The sequence below is a fragment of the Hyaena hyaena genome, unplaced genomic scaffold (assembly GCF_003009895.1).
Source record: "Hyaena hyaena isolate Hyena2069 unplaced genomic scaffold, ASM300989v1 scaffold_215, whole genome shotgun sequence".
NCBI lineage: Eukaryota > Metazoa > Chordata > Mammalia > Carnivora > Hyaenidae > Hyaena > Hyaena hyaena.
The window spans coordinates 454,001-469,754 of NW_024080846.1; the positions used below are offsets into that span (position 1 = coordinate 454,001).

A 15,754-nucleotide genomic window follows, 5' to 3' on the forward strand; every position below is an offset into this window, starting at 1 on the left:
ATTACTGAGACACATTGTAATCAAAATGTTAAAAGACAAAAACAAGGAGAGAATGTTGAAAGCAGGAAGAGAAAGCAGCCAAGATTGTAAAAAGATCCCAAGTATGACATCACTAGTTTAAAACATGAAAAGTAAAAGTGTAGAGTTTGTGTATGCAATTGAAGGTAAGTTATTATCAGCTTAAAATAGACTCTTATAGGGGCGCCTGGGTGGCTTAGTCGGTTAAGCGTCCGACTTTCGCTTAGGTCATGATTTCGCGGTTCGTGGGTTCGAGCCCCGCGTCGGGCTCTGTGCTGACTGCCAGCTCAGAGCCTGGAGCCTGTTTCAGAGTCTGTGTCTCCCTCTCTCTCTGACCCTCCCCTGCTCATGCTGTCTCTCTCTCTCCTAGAAATAAATAAAAATATTAAAAAAAAATAGACTTATATCTAAAAATTGTTTTATATAAGCCTCACAATAACCACAAAAGAAGAAACACAGACACAGAAAAGATAAAAAGAAAAGAATTAAAGCATACACACACACACACACACACACACACAAATCATGAAAGAAGATAGTAAGAGAGGAAGAAAGGAACAAAAGAACTAAAACAGGCAACGAACAATGAAATAGCAATGTGTCCTTAGCTATCAATAATTAATTTAAACAGAAATGAACTAAAGTCCCATATCAAAAGACACAAAGTGGCTGAATAGATTATATATATAATATATATTTTATATATAAATATGAATGGATTATATATATAATATATGATATATTTTATATATATATCTCCAACAATATGCTGTCTTAAAGAGGCTCACTTTAGCGTTAAGGACACACAGGTTGAAAGTGAAGGGACAGGGCACCTGGGTGGCTTAGTCAGTTAAGTGTCAGACTTCATCTCAGGTCATGATCTCACGGTTCGTGGGTTCAAGCCCCATGTTGGGCTCTGTGTTAACAGCTAGCTCAGAGCCTGGAGCCTGCTTCAGATTCTGTATCTCCCTCTCTCTCTGACCCTCCCCTGTTCATACTGTCTCTCTCTCTCTCTCTCTCAGAAATAAATAAAAAATAAATAAAACATTTAAAAAAATAAAAATAAAGTATTAAAAAAAAAAGAGAGAGAAAGTGAAAGGACAGAAAAACACATTCCATGCCAGTGGTAACCAAAAGAGCAGGAATGGCTACACTTATATCACATACAATAGACTTAGTCAGAATTGGTTTTAAGAGACAAGGCCACGGAATGGGGATGAAAGGAGTCAATTCACCAAGAGGATGTAACAATTTTAAGTATTTATAAACCCTCCAATGAAGCATTTAAATATTTAAGGCAAACAGTAACAAAACTGAAGGGAGAAACAGACAGCAGTACAATAAGAGTAATGGACTTCAACACCCCACTTTCAACACCGGATAGATCATCCAGACAGAAATTTCTTTTTGAGTTCATTTATTTATTTTGAGAGAGAGCATGCATGAACATGCAAGCAGCAGTAGAATAGAAGAGAATCCCAAGCAGGCCCCGTGCACTCAGCGCACAGCCCAACAGAGAAAGGCTTGATCTCAAAAACCATGAGATCATGACCTCAGCCAACATCAAGAGTTGGATGCTTAACCGACTGAGCCACCCTGATGCCCCCAGACAGAAATTTAGTAAGGAAATAGCAAACCTCAAGGACTTTATAGACCAAAATGGATGTAACAAACATAAACAGAACTACCATGAGACAGCAACAGAATACATACTCTTCTCGAGCCCACACAGAACAGTCTACAGTATACAACTTATATTGGGCCACAAAGCAAGACTTAACATATTGAGAAGACTGAAATCATATTTAGTATCTTTTCCAACCACAATGGTATGAAACTAAAAATTAGTAACAGGAGGAAAGTGTACAATTCACAAAAATGTGGGAAGTAAACAACACACTCCCCAACGACAAATCTTGTCATTTGCAGCAACATATGTGGAACTTGGGGGTATTATTCTAGGTGAAGGAAGTCTGACAAAGACAGATAAAAACCATATGATCTCACATATACGTGGGGTCTTTTAAAAAGAGAGAAAAAAAAGCCACACTCATAGAAACAGACAATAAAACAATGGTTGCCAGAGGCTGGAGAGTAGGAAAAATGGGAAGATGTTGATCATAAACTTCTTGTTACAAGATGAATAAGATCTGGGTATCTAATATTCAGCATGGTGGTTATAGTTAACAATATTATATGCCTGAAAGTTACCAAGAGAGTAAATCTGAAATGTTCCTACCACCAAAACAAAAAAAAAAAAAAAAAGAAAGAAGAGAGAGAGAGAGAGAGAGAGAAAGAAATTGTATTTATGGGAGGTTATAGATGTGTTAACAAACCTTACCATGGTAGTCATTTCATAATATATACATGTATCAAATCATCACAGTGTACACCTTAAACTTATACCATGTTAATGTCAACTACATCTCAATAAGCTGGGGCAAGGGAGGGGCGGGGAGCCAACAGGGAGAAGCAAAGATCGCAGGAACGGTTACTTGAGATTTGCGGTTCCAAAGCTCTTTATTTGATTATCTGGTTTAAATCAATTAATCCTGTTATACTTTAATTCAATATTATCTGAGATTTTTGTGGGACTTAAGAGTACTGACTATAATTTACAGAGTAAAATTTCATAAATTCAAAAAACATCAAAAGTATACAGTTTCAGAAACACAAAAGTAAATTCACCAACACCTAGAACCCAGGAATATATATAAAGAAAAATTTAATGTTACCAGTGTGTGCTCCAGGAATGCAAAGATAATTTAATGTTAGGGAATTTATTGATACAACCCAGCACATAGCAATAGGTCAAAGGTAACTAATGATTTTTGTTAATGTTTTTATTTATTTTTGAGAGAGAGAGTACACAAGTTGAGGAAAGGCAGAGAGAGAGAGGGAAACACGGAATCCAAAGAAGGCTCCAGGCTCTGAGCTGTCAGCACAGAGCCCAACAAAGGGCTCGAACTCACAGACCGTTAGATCATGGCCTGAGTTGAAATCAGGTGCTCAACCAACTGAGCCACCCAGGTTCCCCAAATGATTATTTTAATAGTATCTAATATTTTTTAAATATTTAGTATTTTAATGTCACAAAAAAACTACTTATAAAATATAAAATGTATTCTTTATTTTTATTCTTGTTAAATAGGATAAAAGCATACTGCATTAAATGAAAAATAATATATACCCTAAGCCATTAGCCAAAATCACACATAACTTTGAAAGGGTAGATGCATTCCTACTCATGTCAGGGCCAAGACAAAGATGCACACTATCACTATTTACAATTATTCTGGAAGTGCTATCATTGCAATTACACAAGAAAATAAATCCAAATTGTAAATATGAGAAAGGAAATCAAATTTTTATCATTTACAGATAATGACTGTTTACTTAGAAGATTCTAAAATAATTGACAATAGAAATAGGTAACACTAAGTGTATAGCTGGTAACAAAATCAACATATACAAATGAATTTTTTTCTGAGTATCAGTAATATCCAGTCAAAAATACAGACAAAATAGTTTTTCTTATCAGTAAAAACCAACTAGAAATTGAAGTATAACAAAATAGAAAATATACAGGAGAAAATGGGCCTATTCATAATAGCAATAAAAATCTACCCAAGAATAAAATTAACAAAAAACAGAAAGACCTTTATTACTAAATGCTTAAAACAAGATCCCTCAAAACTGGGGATCTTCTTTGAGAAGACTCAAGAATGTAATGATGTCACTTTTCCCCGTTATAAGTTTATAAATTTAATGTCATACCAACTAAAATTCCAAAGCAGTTTTTAATTTCTTAGTTTTTAATTATTTTGTACCTCGACAAAAATTATCTCAAGTTCATCTGGAATTACAAATGAATAAAAATAGCTAAGAGAAGTAGGAATAAGGAATGAGAGGGTATTTGCATGACCACATATTAAAAATACTTTATAAAACCAATAAAAACTCAATCAAGACAGTACTGACACATGAGTAGTTAGACCTATCAATGGTCATGAAGAGGAAAAAAACAAAAACTAAGCCCTAGAATACATAAACATTTAATAGGTAATTTAAATAAAATTTCAAATTAAAGAAGAGAGATTATAAATGAGGTTAAGGCATAGGATAAACCATTCTGAAAAAAAATATCATTAGAACTCAGCTTACAGTAATGATTTTCTGAGTGAACAAATGATAAAAGGGAAAAAAAAAAAAAGAAAAGAATGCCCACCTCATACTATATACACTCAACATTCCCCTGGATTAAAGAGGTATTAAATAAAAAGCAAAATCTAGTATAAAATACAAGAGAATAATGATCTGATATTATACCGAGAAAGGTCTTATAAAATAAGTAAAGTTAGAAACCATAAAGGAAGGGAATAACAGATTTAAATACATAAAAATGCAAACACAGCAAAAAAAACCACTAAAAACAAGAGAAAAATGAAGAGGCAAGAAATACACCAGGCAAAAACATCATATATGTATATTTATATATTATACTTGTTATATTTGACATAAATTAAGGTTCTTTAAAAATCAATAAGAAATAAATCAAATTCAAAATCAGTAAGAAAACAGACCAATTTTTAAGTGGAAAAAAGAACATCAACAAAGCAAATCACAGAAGAAGGAATAAATATATAGAGACAAAAAAGTCAACATCCCTAATAATCAAGAAAAAATAAAAAGGAAACCACCAACAAAAACTTTAAAATGATAGCTAATCTTGACTATAGTATGGAGAATTAAAACATTTCCCACTAAAAACTGGTTGGAAGGTAAACTATTATGGCTTTTTCTAAAGAGAAACAATCATGGGGACCTGGGTGGCTGAGTTGGTTAAACGTCCAACTCTTGATTTCGGCTCAGGTCATGATCTCACAGTTCATGAGTTCGAGCCCCACATTGGGCTGTGTGTGTTGACAGTGCAGAACCTGGTTGGAATTCTCTTTCTCCCTCTCTGCTCCTCACTCGCTCATGCTGCTCTCTCTCTCTCTCTCTCTCTCTCAAAATAAGTAGATAAACTTAAAAATGAAAAAGAGAAATCAAGCAAAACTCTAAAACCTTAAGAAGTATGCGTACCCCATTAGAGTAGTTTAACCTCAGAAAACAATCATAATACTCTAAAATTTTTATTTATAAAGCCATTTACCTCAGCATTGTTTATAGTAACTACAGCAATCAAGTTTTTACAGTGGCAATGACAGGCACAAAAATATAAGAGTCTTTTTGTAGGAAAGGAGGAACAGAACTGGAACTGAAAACTCGGTAGACAGTGAGGTAACTAGCAAGTCCACCTGTCTTTTTCATGTGTCACGTTATCAGACACTTCTGTTCTCTCTCTCTTCCCCCTCCTCTACTCTCCTCCAAGTTGGTTTCTTGAACCTGCCCAACACTCCTGCTCCCCCATATCTTCTATAAATGACTGAAGTTTGCCATAACCATTCTAGCCCTACTCCTGCTTCATGGCATTGCTGAGGGATTCCTACACTTTCTGCCCTACTCTTAATTATGTTTCTTAATTATATATTCTCCCCAAAAGGAATTTATCCAAGCTCATCTTCTCATATTGAAACCACTGATAGTAAGTCAGGAGCTGGCTGACTCTTGACTCATATCTGATCCAAACAGCGGTGATCAGGGTAGCAGGGAGCGTGAGGGGACAAGCACTGTGACATTTCTCGTACTAGACATTATAGTCTAGAGACATGCCATCACACACACAAACACACACACACACACACACAATCCCAGCAATCACCTAAATGCCCCAATAATATCAGACTGGCTAATAAATTATAGCTCCATTGATAAGGGAAAGAAATATGCACAGTCTACTGCAACATAGACCAGACATTATAATGTAGGACTGTGAGTGAAATCTGGATAGTAATATAATGGCCATTCTTAATTTTGTCCTTGGTGGTTTTGTATTTTCCAAAATCTCTACCAAAAAACATTAGATTCCAAATCAGAAAATAACCACTTACTTTGTATAATGGTTTTTATTATGTTTTACATTTTAAATTGTAAATAGAAAACATTTTGATTACCTTTCCATCATCACATCTTGTGCCTTCATTCACCATCCCAGGATCTGGAACATCTGATCCTAGCTGGAAATCCACACCCCAACATTTGGTGCCTTTGCTGGGAGTCTAAATAATAGCAGGCACAATTCCAAATACAGGCATCTCTTGTACATTCTCACACTGAAGCTTTCCACACAACGCATTCCTACAAAGACGGAGAAATAATGCAAACATAAAATGCATCCAGTGTAGATACAAAAGAAAATGACATATTTGGACATATAAAGTTATTTTTTTTTTAACTTAAAGTTTACTGATAGTTAGCTGAAGGGAATCTCAACAGAGAAAGTGTATGAGAGCAAAGACATCTAAGCGGTTCTCTTCAAATACGTCAGAAATAACTGGATGCTAGGATGAAATCAGTAGGTGCACCAGGTGATGCTCCTTCTCTCCCCACACCTACTCTCTCTTTACTATCTGTCTAGGGCTCAAAAAAGTCTAACTAAAGAGCTGTTTATAAATATAATTTTATAAATGCTTTTACACAGAAAATAATAGAACTACACCAAAATTCAGTTGTGACTTCTCATAGAGTTACTGTAAGGAGAAAATTAGATTCTGTACTATAAAATAACTAAGAAAGGACTCCACCCTCTTGGCTTGGGCTAAGCTAACTCTTAGTTACTTAATTTAAGACTCAATTCATTAACTCATTAATTCACTAATTCAACTCACTGATTCAATATTACAACTCTATGAAGGGTTACCTGACTACAATTCCTATCACCAAGGCCGTGTTAGCTAAATGCCCTCCCATAACACACTAAATACCACTTACATCAACTCTTAAGATACTATATTGAAATTTTCTACCTGATTGCCTTGTGATCCAACAATCTACCCTATACTTGAATCTCCTTTATGATATCACTGCCAAGTCATTATAGGATATTGTTTTCTTCTAATTCACCAATTCCTCTAACTCACCAACCCCTAAAAATTCTCATTCTAGCTATCATAAAACTATTTTATTTCTTGAGTATAACTTTTCCTCATTGGTCCCAGCTAATGTCTTTTCCTTCTTCCACAACGCAGCTATTTTAGGACAATTATCATGTAGTTCTTAAATACTTCATCAGAGCAATATCCTACAATTCTTCTCATGGAACAAGGAAGCTCCCCTCTAAATATATTCCGGTTTGTCTCACTGCCTCTTAAAGCATAGTGCTCAGCGTAGGGCATGAAATTTCAGTTATAACCTGATAAAGAAAGAACATAATGGAGCTCACTTTCCTTTATTCTAGATACTGTACTACTAGCAAGCCCGTGATTATAGTAGCTATTATGGTAACTACATTACATTATCGATGGCCTTGAACTGACCCTTATTTACTTTTTGCATATACTATTAAGTCTCCTCTTCCCTCCATCCTGCACTTAAGGGATAGTAATTTTGTCTCGAGTTTACATTTATTCTTATGTCACCATTTATTCACTATTTAACCTGAAATAAAAAGTGTTTAAACTTTCTGAGCTTTAGTTCCTTCATCTGAAAAACAAGAGATAAATAATAATGTCTATCTCACATAGTTGGTTCAAATTAGATACGAAAACCTTTAAAACATGGGTGCCTGGGTGGCTCAGTCAGTTGAGAGTCTGACTCTTGATTTTAGCTCAGGTCATGATCCCAGGGTCGTGGGATCAAGCCACACATCAGGCTTCGTGCTAAGCCTGGAACTTGTTTGGGATTCTCTGTCTCTCTCCCTCTGCCTCTCTCCCCCACTCTCTTTGTCTCTCTCTAAAATAAAAAATAATTAAAAAAAGAGAAAACCTCTAAAACAAAGTATAGCATAAAGCAGACCTAAGTTAACATCTGTTGGATGCTTGGGATTCTGTCTCTTTCCCTCTCTCTCTGCCCCTACCCCACTTATGCACGCTCACACTTTTTCCCTCTCAAAATAAATAAACTTTTTTTTTTTAAATGAGGGCATCTGGGTGGCTCAGTTGGCTTTCAACTCTAGATTTTGGCTCAGGTCATGACCCCAGGGTCATGGGATTGAGCCCCGTTCAGGCTCCCCACTGAGTGTGGAGCCTGCTTAAAATCTCTCAATCTCTCTCCCTCTCTCTCCTTCCCCTTTTGAAACTATGTAAGATGGATATCAAAAGTTACATTCATATCTCCTTTTGAAACACTTTCTTGTTGGAGCACCTGGGTGGCTCAGTCAGTTAAACGTCGGACTTTGGCTCATGTCATGATCTCATGGTTCGTGGGTTCGAGCCCTGTGTCGGGCTCTGTGCTGACAGCCAGCTCAGAGCCTGGAGCCTGCTTCAGATTCTGTATCTCCCTCTCTCTCTGACCCTCCCCTGCTCACGCTGTGTATCTCTCTCTCTCTCAGAAATAAATAAAACATTTTTAAAATTTATAAAAAAAGAAACACTTTTTCTTATCTTCCATGTACTCTGTTTTATATATCAAGAAAGAATTAGAACAAAATAAACTGGCTAACATTAAGGGGGTGGGGAAGGGGGGAAACACACAGCAGTAAGATCTGGAGGAGCTGAGGGCATGCCAGGCAGAAGGGACAGTATCTGCAGAGGCCCTGTGGCAGAAGACCACATGTAGGCCAGCATACCTGGTGTCTCACAGTATTTAATGGCTGAGTAGAGAAAGATGAGCCTACAAATAAACACATTAAAGGAGCAACCAGAAACAGAGAAAAGAATACTAGAAGAACATTCCACACAAAAGCCAAGGAAAGAGGTTTCTTCAAGGAAAAAATGGTCAACATACTTGAATGACACTGAAAGGTCAAGGGCATGAAGACCTAACAATGCCTGTTGGATTTAGCAATGTGGAGATGGCTGCTGTTATTTCTTCTTAGCAAACATTCTTTCACTACACTTGCTTAGACTAATGGGCAAAGTAGCAGGTGAGGCAGGCAGAAGAGATGCCCAGTAATACAGAATAATTCCAATTATACAAAATATCAGTGTGTGTATATATAGTGCATAGAAACAAAAAAGAGGAAGAAATACACAGAAATTAGCAAATATATATGGACTGAGATTATGGATGACTTTTTTCTCATTTATAATTTTTAAATAATTTTTAATTTTTACAATAAGCAAATCTTAAAGAAACAAAAAATGTTTTAATTTGTCACTTTAAAATTATATAGAGCAAGAAGAAAATAACAACATCCAGAATGAACTTTTAAAGGTATCGACTCATTAATCAGTGCCATCTTGTAATGAAAAAAAAGGAGAGGAAGAGTGTTTTTGAGGTTCTTATTGTAGAATAAGGAAAAACAAAGATTCTAAAATCCATTACAGTTTAGACAGTTAACATCAAAAGGGATGAATTATTTTACTAGTTTTTTTCAGAGTCTCACTGAAGCCTTATGTTATAAACTGTTAATTTGAAAGTTCAGTATTTAAGGGAGAGAAAGCCAGCAGTCGTGAGATGACTGGTCTTAAAAGCATTCACATTCCTAGCCTCCACTTACCCAGTGGCACACTTCTTGTATTCATTGCCAGAGAAACCACAATTGCCAAATCTGTCACCTTTAGAATTCACATCAATGAAACAATCTCTTGGAGCAGCCTTGGCTTCTGTAACATTAAAAAAAAAAAAAAAGTATGGCAACTTAATTCATAGATAATAGAATATTCCCTATGACAATCCATACACCTTGATGAACTGCCTCAACACCTTCCAGAAAGTTTCAAGCCTCACAGGTAAAACATTTTTGTTCTACTTTTATACTTAACAACAAAATGTAAAAATAAAGCTTACATTGTACTTGAAAGTTAGCCTGGGCTCAAACACTCAGACCCTAAAAGAAATATCATTAAACAAGATGAAATTATAAATAAATGAAAGAACATGCACAGTATGCTAGTGTTCTCAGCATGTTCCTTCTCCTCGCTCTCAAACACGCCTCTACTGAATCGTTAGGTCCGACTTGGAAGGGTTGGTGAAGACACTGACAGCTGTTGTTATTGGGTTTTTAATTTACCATCTATAAATGCTGAATTTACATGCTCCACTAACAAGATGGATTGGCAAACATCCATGACAGCTGACAAAGTAGCAATCCATTCTTGCTTTCTCATATTGTATATATGTATTATCACTTCATGTTCAGTTCGCCCACTAATTACACATTCCTAAAAAAAATTTTGTTTTTAAGTATTTTTAAGCCAAAATGCCAGTACTTTCTGTTGACTAAAGGAATTCTTACACATTTAATGCTTACATTGTTTCATTTAAAAGAAAATGGATAGGAGGCAAAAGAAGCTGGAGTAAGAAAGAGGAGGATCAAGCAATGTGAAAAGGGAACTTAGAATAATACCTGCACAGGGCAAACTGCACATGGCAGGATCCCTAGCAGAGCCCTTCTAGGGAACAGAAGGAGCTCTAAAACTTCCAGATAATCTCCAAAGAGAAAAATAACCGGTAGTGCCTGGGTGGCTCAGTCACTTAAGCATCTGACTTTGGCTCAGGTCATGATCTTGCGGTTCCCCAGTTCTAGACCCGCGTAGGGCTCTCTGCTGACAACTCAGAGCCTGGAGCCGCTTCAGATTCTGTGTCTCCCTCTCTCTCCGTCACTCCTCCACTCACACTCTGTCTCTGTCTCTTTCAAAAATATACAATTAAAAAAGGAGAGATAGAGAAACAACTGTAGCTCCCATAGTCCTAGACTTCTCCATAGGCCTCTATGAAGATAATATCTTTGCTATATAGTAGTATTTACCTCATTAAACTGTATCTGTAATTATTTTTTAGGCTATAATAACTTGCCTATTTTTACAAAATGTATCAAGAGTTGACAGATCTCTACTACTCTATCCCATGATCTGACTAAGATAATACAAATACATCCCATTTAATTTTTAGTCATCTCTCCTCAATCCCTATCTAACCCACCATAAGATAAGGAATACAACAGACAGAAACTAGAGACAGCAGAAGTCTGGTCAAAATCAACATCTCTACCTTCAGAGAAATCCAGCATACTACTCATGACTGATCTTCTAACTGAGAGAAACAAAAACAGAAAACTTGGGTCTCCTTTCCTTTCCTATCCATTCTTTTCCTTTCCCTCCTTCCCTTGCTCTTTCCTTCCTTTCCTCATTAAATATGTATCAATCCCCTATTAAGTGTCCCACATCCTGATATACAATGGATATAGTTTACCAGTACCTCTCTGAAGAGAAACAGAACAGTTCCTATTATTAAGTCTCTGTTTTCTCAAACTCAAGCCCCAATCAACATATGATGCTCACTTATTCCATTAACTTGAATGCGTTGTTGTTGCTGTTCCTACTGACTCAAGACAGAAATGGAAGAAGATGGGAAAACAAGATTCCAGTGTGGTCTTGGCATAAACCCATCACTGCCAATTACCAAACAAAGAAATCTACCTAGTTGTGATAAAAGCAACCATTTCCTTGGGAACCTCAATCACTTCAATCTAAGGAAAGAAACACAAGAGGCAATACAATATACACTATCACTGCAGGAACACTGCTAGCATCATTGTGTAATCAAAACAAAGCCAACTAAAAATTAACAACACAAGAAATAACAGGTGTTGGCGAGGATGCGAAGAAAGGGGAACACTTTTTCATTGTTGATGGGAGTACAAACTGGTACAGCCACTCTGAAAAACAGTATGGAGGTTTCTCAGAAAGTTAAAAACAGAATCACCCTACAACCCAGCAATTGTACTACTAGGTATTTATCCAAATACAAAATATAGATTTTTTTATACAAAAATACAGATTCAAAGGGATACATGCACCCTGATGTTTACATCAGCACTATCGACAATAGCCAAAATATGCAGATTCCATATGTCCATCGACTGATGAATGGATAAAGAAGATGTGGTATGTATATATATATATATATATATATACACACACACATACACACACACACACACACACACACACACACACACACTGGAATATTAGTCATCAAAAAGAATGAAATCTTGCCATTTGCAACAACGTGGATGGAACTAGAGTACATTATGATAAGTGAAATAAGCCAGTCAGAGAAAGACAAATACCATATGATTTCACTCATATGTGGAATTTAAGAAACAAAACAGATGAGCATATAGAAAGGGGGGAAAAAGAGAAAGAAAAGGAGAGAGGGAAACAAACCATTAAGAGACTCTTAACAATAGAGAACAATAGAAATGGAGGGAGGTGGGGAGGGGATGGGCTAAATGGATGATGAGTATTAAGGAGGGCATTTGTGATGAGCACTGGGTGTTATATGTAAGTGATGAATCATTGAATTCTACTCCTGAAACCAACACTGCACTGAAGGTTAAGTAACTAGAATTTAAATAAAAATTTGAAAAGAAAAATGTAAATAAAAGAGAGAATGGTTTCTAACCCAACAACAATAAAAGTAATAATAAAGCTATCAGTGGTGCCATGCCTCAAGGTAAACTCGCTGTGGCTTTTCACCAGAATGACTACATAGCAGCTACTTGATATTCCTTTTGCATAATGAACAGCAAAGTCAAAGGAGCACTTAGAAAAGACTAACTTGTACCGACCTATGGCATTAGTTAGTTGATCACGGTGTTCCTGGAAATAAAAAGAGAGGAAGCCCACCAGTAAATTCTTACTACATCTATATAAGCAGAAAAGTTCTAGGTCAAATGAACAAAAGTCTAATCTGAATCAAAAAAAAGTCATGGGCCCTCAACTGATTCCCAGACCTGAGCCATATTTTTAGACCCAGAACCCCTTAAATGAAGGAGAGGTAGAACCCTTTAGGTAGAACCCTGATACGCTGCCAAAAATTTATACTGTCAATCTTTCTCCCATCCATCCCCAACAGAACCTATCGCCTTTTACCAGGGTAAACTGGACACTACCTCTGAACTGACACCACTTCCAGGAGACACAAAACATCACGGTGGCCTACCAGTCAGAGTAGGGAGCTATGGAGGTCAGGTGGCCAATGGAGTTTCAGCTCAGGTCATCCTCACGCTAGGCACAGTCCATCCCTGAACCCATTCTGTGACTACTTCCCCAGCTGCAGAATGTATGACTGGAACAGACATAATCAATGGCTAGCAGAATCCCTACACTGGCTCCCTGACCCGTGGAGTCAGGGCTATTATGGCAGGAAAGGTCAGGTGGAAGCCACTAGAACTGCCACTACCTAGGAAAACAGTAAACCAAAAGCAATACCACAATCCAGGAGGCACTGCAGAGATCAATACCACCACTAAAGACTAGAAACATATTCCAATTCGGCTAAGCTATTTGGCCTGTGCAGTAGACAGACAGACCTTGGAGAACAACAGTGGATTGCCATAAGCTTAGGCAGCTGGTAAGTGTAATTGCTGCTGTAGCTATTGTGGTTTTACTGCTTGAGCAAATTGACATATCTCCCGGCACCTGGAATGCAGCTACTGAACAGGCAGATACTGTTTTCTCCACACTGGTCAACAAGGAAGACCAGCAGCAGTTTGCTTTAAAGTTGGCAAGGCCAGCAATACACCTTCACTGTCCTCTCTCAGGGGCATAGCAACTCTCCAGCCCCACATCATAATTTAGTTTGCAGGGATCTTAATTGCCTTTTCCTTCTATAAGATATCAAAAGGTATGTCCTTATGGGCAAAACACGTGAAGATATTTGTGTCCCATGTGAATGCTCACCAAAAAGTGACCTCAGCAGAGGATGGTTTTAATAGTCAAACGAATAGGATGACCCATTCTGTGGATACCAGTCAACCGGTCTTCCCCATCATCACTGTCATCTCCCAGTGGAGACATGAGCAAGGGGCACAGTGACAGGAATAGAGATTATACATAAACTCAACAGCATGCACTTCCACTCATCAAAACCAACTGGGCTATGGCCACTAATGAGTGCCTAATCCGCAAAAAGCAGAGACCAATTCTGAGTCCTCAATATGGCACCATTTGTCTCAATACGGTAGCCAGCCTCCTGGTTGTAGGTTTATGACACTGGACCTTTTCCACCATGAAAGAATTTTATTCTTATTAGAATAGACACTTAATCTAGATAAGGACTGCCTTGTCTGGATGCAATGCTTCTGCCCAAACTACCATCCATGGATGGACAGAATGTCTTTAACCACCATCATGGGATAGCACACAGATTTGCTTCTCATGAAAAAACTCATCTCATAGCAAATGAAATGTGGCAATGGGTGCAGGCTCGTGTAATTCTCTGGTCTTACCACATTCCCTACTATACAGAAGTCACTAGTTTGATGGAATGATGGAAAGGCCTTCTGAAGACTTAGTTACAGGGCCAACTAGGTGGCAATGCCTTATAGGAAGGGGCAAAGTTCTCCAGAGAGCTCTGTATGTTCTGAATCAGCATCTAATATACGGGGTTGTTTCTACCATAGCCAGGATTCATGGGTCCAGGAATCATGAGGCAGAAGTTGAAATGCCACTGGGGCGCCTGAGTGGCTCAGTTGGTTGGGCGTCCGACTTCGGCTCAGGTCATGATCTCACGGTTTGTGGGTTCGGTTCCCACGTCGGGCTCGTGCTGACAGCTAGCTCAGAGCCTGTTTCAGGTTCTGTGTCTCCCTCTCTCTCTGACCCTCCCCTTCTCATGCTGTCTCTCTCTCAGAAATAAATAAAACATTAAAAAAAAAAAGAAAGAAAGACATTGAAATGCCACTGCTATTTCTCTGAGTGAGCCTCCTACAAAATTTTTGCTTCCTCTTCCCACAACCTTCGGGCCTAGAGGTCTTAGTTCCAAAGAAAGGATTGCTTCCATCAGGGGACACAACAATGATTCCACTGAGCTGGAAATGTAGACCACCAGGCAGTCATTTTACACTCCTCATGCCTCTGAATGGACAGGCAAAGAAAGGAGTCACTGTGCTGGCTGGTGGACTGATCTCGAGACCATGGGGAACTGCTACTGCACAAAGGAGGGGAGGAAGGGTAGGTGTTTAATACAGGGGAGCCCTTAGGGTGCCTCTTACTATTACTGTGCCCTATGATTAAAGTCAACGGAAAACGACAGCAACTCAATCCAGGCTGGACTATGAATGACCCAGGGCCTTCAAGAATGAAGATTTGGGTCACCCCACAGGTAAAATGCCACAACAAACTGAGGTGCTTGCTGAAGACAAAGAGTATGTGAAATGGATAATGAACAAGGGTTGTTAAAACTACCAGCTGTTACCACATGATCAGTTATAGAAACCAGGACTCTAATTGCCAAGAATATTTCTTCCTTTTTGTGATGAATATATTTGTGATTATAAATAGATCAGAGGTTCCCACAACTCCCTTCCTGGGTTTGATTAATTTGCTAGAACAGCTGACAGAACTCAGAGAAGCATTTGATTTACTAGATTACTGATTTATTATAAAAGGATATAACTCAGAAAAAGCCAGATGGAAGAGATCCATAGGGCAGGTATGGGGAAAGGGGCTAGAAGCTTCTATTCCCTCTCTGAGGCAAACACTTTCCCAGAATATCCACCTACTTCTTCACCAAGCTGGAAGCTCTCAGAACCCTATCCTTTTGGGTTGTTGTAGAGGTTTCATTACATAGGTAGGATTGATTAAATCACAGGCTGTTAGTGATTAACTCATTCTCTAAACCCTCTCCCATCCCCAGAGGTGGGGAACTTAAAAGTTCCAACCCTCTAACCATATGGTTGGTTCCCTGG

At 37.8% G+C, this 15,754-nt stretch overlaps 1 protein-coding gene across 1 annotated transcript in view; it reads right to left on the minus strand.

Annotated features, from left to right (window-relative positions):
• ADAM9 (ADAM metallopeptidase domain 9) overlaps window positions 1-15,754 on the minus strand; it is a 141,470-nt gene that overhangs the window by 48,950 nt on the left and 76,766 nt on the right. The window contains 2 exon segments of the mRNA XM_039242586.1: window positions 6,075-6,258; window positions 9,560-9,665. Coding sequence (XP_039098517.1) covers window positions 6,075-6,258; window positions 9,560-9,665 — 290 coding nt within the window.